This window comes from Monopterus albus, unplaced genomic scaffold (assembly GCF_001952655.1).
Source record: "Monopterus albus unplaced genomic scaffold, M_albus_1.0 scaffold7.1, whole genome shotgun sequence".
NCBI classification, from domain to species: domain Eukaryota; kingdom Metazoa; phylum Chordata; class Actinopteri; order Synbranchiformes; family Synbranchidae; genus Monopterus; species Monopterus albus.
The window spans coordinates 1996730-2003778 of record NW_018127887.1 but is presented as its reverse complement, the minus strand read 5'-3'; the positions used below and the strand labels follow the sequence as shown (position 1 = coordinate 2003778).

Genomic DNA, 7049 nt, shown 5'->3' with positions numbered 1-7049 from the left:
GGAAAGAGAAGAAAGTGTCCATTACACCGGGTGGATTTCTCCAGAGCACCGATGTTGGAACACTCTTCTGAGCTGGCCCTGGTGCAGAGTTTGTATGCCAACAGCATGCGCTGTCCCCCCTCTGTGGCCGGGATCTCTGTCAGGAATGAGGACCTGCCTATGAGGTATGTTGGTGTTGGCCCCTCATTCAAATCTGGGCTAGCTCTATAGTTGGACTACCTCTTTGTCTGGGCTGGATATTGTCATAGGATGTATTGTTTCCAGCTGAGGCGTTCTCCCTGCTGCGAGTGAGGGCAGGGTGTTCTTCTGGTGTCCATAGATTTTTTCTTTTCTTTTCAGGAACCTTGATACCATGTACTTGAAACTAGTGAATCTGCCTGTTCAAAATTATTATTCCATCAGGTTGTAGCGGTTTAGTTTTAAATAGTTTTATTGGAATAGAAGAATCAATACCTTGTTGCATTCTCACATAATTCAATTTGCCTTCCTTTTTTATTGAAAGTTCCACAAAGGTTAGATACTATAAATAAATAAAGTTGAACATGTCAGTGATGCAGGTGTTTGTCTATGGCCCACACTGGCCACTGAAAAACAACACCCAGGCCTTACTCTAGTCCCTCGGTCAAAAACAGCAAAAGATAGCCTACCAGTTATCTTTAAAAGAACCAGAAGAAACATTTGCATCCATTGTGGAATTTGCATAAATTTAGTGGAACTGGAAACTGATCAGGAGGTGCTTCCACTTGCACATCTTGACAGTAGATTTCTTCTAGGAAGCAATGATAAAAGGAAGTTCCCTCTCTCCATTTTATGATTTCTATAGTTGGTCGCCATTCTGCAAATGCTTTTCATGGAAGGAAGAGCTAAGTGTGCTAAATTCAAGATGATGTGTTTAATAAGATATGAGGTGGCCCTTTTGCGTTTGAAGCTGCCATACTTTTTACACTGTGCTTTTTGTCAGGAAAGTTCACACATTTAAATGCTGGATGGTGATGTCTTTAGTTTTACTGCATTAGGAAAAACATTCCAAGTAGTCAACAAAAGCATATTAAGTGTGGAGGATTATGATAGGATTACAGTAGAAATAATCTGAGATTAAGAATAGGAGGCTAGTATTCAATGTTTTCAGCGACAAGGCATCTGCCTCTTGAATCCACTCCAACAAAAATCTCTTAGAAAAGCCAAGGAGATGCATGCCAAATGGTAGAAATAAACTGTTGCAAAAGCATCATGTTTTGTACAGAAAACTGTACTGTACACACTGTACCCATGCTGGAAACAGGAGCTGCTCTACAAAAATCCTGCTCCTTTTATAACAAACCTATTCAATAAGATCCCCTGAGATTTAATTGAGTCGAAGGAAATACGTGGCTCCTCCATTTTACTGAAACCTGATTCTCCAGAGACAGTTAAACTATCTTTCCTGTGGTAGGCCCTCAGTCTTAATGTTAATGCATGTTTCATTGTGTGCATATATGACAAAATAGGTCACAAATCACATTATGCATAAATTTCTTTTTACAGACCTCTTTTTTTATAGTACACTGTGTACTGGTGCCAGGTTGCCTTGAAATTGCTATGGACACAAGGATTAAGTTGGATTGTATTAGTGGGTTGTTTCTTAACACTCGCTATGAATAATATTTTTGGATTGTGCAGCTGCTGGAGCAATAATAAATGGTTTGTTAATTAGGCTAGGCCCCCTCTGCCTCTTTCTCTGCTATGAAAGCATACAAGCCTCACCCTGCAAGTTCAGCATAACAAAAGAAGAGAGGCTCCCCCTCCCCCCAGGGAAACAACAGCCCAGCACAAAGAGGAACATAACCTATGACCCTGGGGAAAAGCAAAACTGAGGACAGGAAGAAAAAGTGCACTTTAACCATCCCACTTTTGATTGGATTTATGCACCTATCTGCAATGTAAGGCAATAAACAAGCTAGAGATATTTATCTATCTTATTTATTTATGTAACCCAATTAAAAAGCCAGGCGCCTAATTTAGAGTCCTGGGTAAATATGGAAACAGGACAGCATTATTAACCTCCATGGTAATGACCTAGGTACTATATTTAAACATTTTAAATGGCTTTCTAATAAGGATAGTAAGATCCCTGACTCATCCACAGACTAACCTATCTTCACAGTAGGGCTTGACAGTATTTTATATTTTTAATGTGCCATTGTTTTCCTGAAATGTTGTAGGAATCATTATAGGAATACGTCATAATTTTACAGCATATGAAACAATCTGCAAATAGGTCAGTAAACTCAGTACAGAATACCACGTGCCAGTCCCTATAGGGGCATTACAGTAATTTTACACTGGGGTAAAAGCTATGAAGCAGCAGCCGCAGACAGCATGCTCTCAGACTTTTGTTGAACAGACCACGCCTCTGGTTTGCTGCAGCTCGGTGTGCAGTGTGACAGCGGCTGCCTGAATTTATTTCAGCCGGGGACGAGTGAGAAATTAGAAGGAAGGCGGATTCCGGTGCCTCTCACTCGCTCATGCACTTTTGAAGAAGACGCCCCCTCCCTGCACCTGTCCTGCTTCGTCTTCTTGCCGTCTCGCAGGAGTTGAGTCTCTTGCGAGTGAGCGGACGTCGCTTCTCATTGTTAGATAGACGTTGTTTTGAGCATGACTTCGGCGTACAACCTGGATTTCCACCCTCTCACCGAAAGTCGGTTATTGGCTTCGAGCGATACAATGTGAGTATTCCAACTATCGATCTGCGTTGCATTTGGACACCTATCCACCAGAAACCTAAAAATTTGGGAGTGTTTTTACACGTTATACAAATAGTTCGGGGCGCGTTGGGAGTTGATGTTGGCTAACGTTAGCTCTAGCTAGCTTAACTGGCCACTGGGATGCTAACACTGCTAGTGATACGAACAGTGACGGTACGCTTACTTGGAGTTAAAGTAGTTTGTGTAACTCTAATAATAAAAGATATAACCACAACAAAACTCGGTTAAGTAATTCTAACACTACTCTCCTCGACAGAACGCACACACCTTGTGGGCTAACACGGAAAGAAAACAATTTGCTAGCGACGGTCTCGGATACTAGGCGTGCTACACTAGTCAAGTGACATGTGCTTCCGGAGATCGCATGTTTCGGTATCAGTCCAGAAAAACAGCAGCTCTGGGTGTTTTTAGTAACTTTACTTTTACCAGTATAGCGCCACCGTCTTGTTGAGTACTTTAACTAGTTGGTTATTAAGGTTAGGAATCTTATCCTGATGAGTGCTCGATTGAAACGGTAGGCTTTCAGAGGTTTAAAGGGAAGTCAATAGAGTTACCGTGTTAAGTTGATTATAAAGTTGTATTATAATACACTAGTTTAGGGATCTGTTTTCTATGTTTCCTCCTCAGTTTTGTTGTCTAAAACTCAGCAGTATAAGTGAAACTTGTTTGTGGGCAGCACAGTTCGGCTCAATTTGCCTGGCGCCCTCTTTCCCGTTTCTCTGCTAGCCACGCAGCTAGCTAACAGGGTTAGCCACAATCCACGGATATTGGTGATACCGTCCATGTTGAGTGTGGAGTACTTACCCAACGGCACAAAACACGTAGTTTTCTACATTATTGAGTCATTAATGGAGATCTTGTGACAGGGCATGTAAACAAGGGAGAAAATGTTCATCAAGCACAGAGCACACGTTATCACTCTCGACATGTAAGATAATCCTGCTTGACAAAAACATTCCTACACACAGAATTCGCAAAACAATTTAAATGTTTGCACTTCCCGAGTCGTCATTTTGCAGCAGCCTGGGCCTTTGGGTTCATGTTCTGGCACTTAAAGAAATTTCATAATCAAAGTGTTAATTTGCAAGTGATTTTTATTTTTTTAAACTGTTTTGCCATTAGGTTATGTCAGTGTGTTTTGTATGAATGGCTGTAAGGTCAGGTCTTGAACTAAGCCTCTGTCTTTTTACAATATTTTCCTCCTACAGGTATCAGGTCTGCAGCTACTAGTTATTTTCATTATGGATTAATCTGCCAAATATTTTCTTGTCCATAAAACAAAGCAATGGAACATGTCCATCACAATGTCCTAGAGCACCAGAGACTGCATGCAAATGACTTTTGTTAGCTTTGTGGCTATAGCTGAAACGGGTAAACCAAAAATATATTTGGCAGCTGTTTTAATAACTGATTAATTGTAATTTTTCAATGAATAATGACCAGCATTCCCTAGTGTGAGGATTTGTTAATTTTTACATGGCTAAATTATACTTTACCTTAGGATTTAGGGAAGTGTGATAGGCATTGTCATTATTTGCTTGCATTTCATAGGCAAGTTAATCAGCTGAGGTTAATTGATAATTAAAATTAGTTGCAGGCCTACCTCTTATTTTAATCCCACACCCAGGAAGGCATGTGAAAATGAATGGGTTTAAAAATGCATGGTTGGTTTTTTATGTCACTCTTTTAAAGGAATTATTATTATTATTATTTTTTATTTAGATTTTCTCATGCCGGCAGCGTGGTGATGATTAGATCTTGCTCCAGCTAAATTTGGTTGATTTTTATTCCTCTGATTGTTGACAGACAGAGTGACTACTAGGGCTTAAGCGTGATCCTTTGGCAGCCAACACAGTCATGGTGCTCTGTCAGTAAGCTAAGTGTCACTGTGATCTCTTCTTGTTGTGGTCAGGGAGCTGCTGATCAGTGCGAGGTGTAGTATATTGGTACTGGGTCTGTGGGCTGCTCAGGCCAGCTGTTCTCTTCTCTTCCTTCACTGTGAAGGGAGAGTGCCATGCACCCAGATGTTGGAGGCCAAGAGTGGGAGTGGGGGGGGCTCTGATCTTCTCTGTCACCTCTTCCTCTACTCCTGCTGTTAGCATGTCATAGCAATAATTTCAAGACTGTCTGTCCTAGTATTACACGCACAACCTTGTATGGCTCATAATTATGTTCCCTATCTTCAGTGTGGGGTGGTTGGATCGAAGGTTGAGCGAATTCCTGTGAAAGCTTTGCAAATAAAGATATTGCGGGACAGAGTTACATAATACCAGATGCACCCCCCCCCCCTTATGTCTCTAAAATGTGTCAGTAGTTTGTGGCTGTTAAGTTACTAAGAAAGTCCACACTGTAAGTATGTTGAAGCAGCAAAATACACTGAGCTTGAGTCTGAAATTGGATATCAATTGGCATAATTTTATTCACTGTCCAGGTCAGCATGCTTGTGACCTAGAAGACCATGTCTGCAGTCCACATGAAGTGGAACCAGCTGATTGGTTGAGGAAAAAGCACTTCTTAAGTGGAAAAGTCAAGAAATGCAGTAATTGATTGGATTGAAAGGATGTGACAACAACACAAACTATTTTATGGGTTGAGGCAGAAAGCTTGCATGTGCAGTTGTCAGCTTTATGCAAAATCACTCATTCTTGAGTGTGTAGTGCACTACAGGATATTGTCTGCCATTTTAAGTGTGCAGAATGTGAGAGTGCATTTTTATACTGGAACACAAGTATTTTCGACTTAAAAAATGCCAAAGCTTCTGAACTCAGCTTCTCAATTGTGAGAATTTGATGTATTTCTTTGTTAGAAAATAAACATTTTTGGTTGTGGTCTGACAGTCTGTTAAAACAGTCTATTTGTATACATCATCATCATGAGCTGAGTTATAAAAAAAAAGGGCAATTATTAAATGTAAGATTATAAAAAAATGAAAAGAATCGTTGGTTGCATGTCCATACCATATGTGCTATTTTCTAACTGTCCCACAGCACAGTATGTCACTTAACACTTGTGAAATTGTGACTCTACACCTGCCAGTAATGGCTCATCATGATGAAGTTTCATTTCGTTGCTTCCTTATTGAGTGTCTGTAATGTAGGATGTACTGACTGGGAGAGTGATCTCGGAGAAATGTAATATTTGTAGACATAAGCTGAATACAAAAAAGCCCGTTTAGTAGGTGGAGTTTTATATTGATTTAAAGATGTTTTGTTACTCATCATAGGTTAGGGCTGTAGATGATTGAGTTTCTGTAGTAAGCACACACTATCAAAGTAATCCTGTAATTGCCGCTTTTAGTGGACTGTTTCTTCATTTGAGGTGCATTGGTCTGACTGTTCTGGTGAGCTGAATGTGAATATTTAAATTCATGCTTCACCTGACAGAGGTGTGACTGGAGTTGATTTCACTGGATGTTTGACTTTTTGTTCACACAAGCTTCACTTTAGTATTATCATCCATAACCACCAGGGGCACTTGATGTGATTATGGAGCTAATGGTGTGGGCCTTGTCATCAGATGCCAGCTGTCTGTTGGCCTATTCACAGGCTGATTTAACATGTCTGTCTTCATCAGGAGAAATGCAACAATGAAATCAAACCATACTGAGCTGATTTGGAGTTAATGCCAAGAGGAAAATATCCAACTCCTCATCAGAACCACAACATGCTGATTAGGTTAGGCCATTATGGAAGTCGAATAACACGTTGTTTCTGCTTTCTGGCCTCAAACAACATACATTTTTGGGCCTCATTTGTTTTTCCAAACCTAGGTCACAAGTCTGAGTGACTTGTGCTCAAGGGTCCTACAGCAATGTTTTGCTGCTGTTTTTTGTGGCCAGCGTCAAGTTACCACTTCAAACCTGCATGCAAAACCTTGTTCAGCCTGTTGTAGAATATTCTGCACTCTAATTGTAGTAATGAAGGAAGTGCATTTGACAGTTGTTAGAGGTATTACCAAGGCATTAGAGGTGTTCTCTGTCTTGTTGAATCTGCTTAAAAGGCTACTGGTTTCCTGAAAGGAAAATGACAATAAAATTTTTTTTTATTTATAATTACTAGCAAACTGCTGATTCATTTGACTTTTTCCCTTCTCTTCTCAGAAGTATTACATGTCTCTGTGTGAACTTTTACTTTTCTTTATCCACAGTAAGGCATGGCAGCAGTGTGTGCTGCTGGTTGCCAAAACAGCCCAGGGCAAAGAAGCAGGTCTATTACTCAAAACAGAGAGTCAGCTTTATGTGTAACATTGCCCTAACAAGACTTGTTTGATCAATATTTTAATTAAAGGAACAGTGTGAGGGTTTAA

At 40.3% G+C, this 7049-nt stretch overlaps 1 protein-coding gene across 8 annotated transcripts in view; it reads left to right on the top strand.

Moving 5' to 3' along the window:
• Positions 1–7: 7 nt before the first annotated feature.
• LOC109972874 (CUGBP Elav-like family member 2) overlaps positions 8–7049 on the top strand; it is a 28313-nt gene continuing 21271 nt past the window's right edge. For 6 of the 8 annotated variants that reach the window (XM_020622128.1, XM_020622119.1, XM_020622113.1 and 3 more), the window contains exon 1: positions 8–164. In XM_020622128.1, the coding sequence (XP_020477784.1) occupies positions 52–164 (113 nt within the window). In that variant the 5' untranslated portion in view covers positions 8–51. Of the gene's footprint in view, positions 165–2387; positions 2706–3194; positions 3259–7049 lie in introns of those variants that run through there. The other 2 variants (XM_020622136.1, XM_020622145.1) reach the window with 2 other exon arrangements.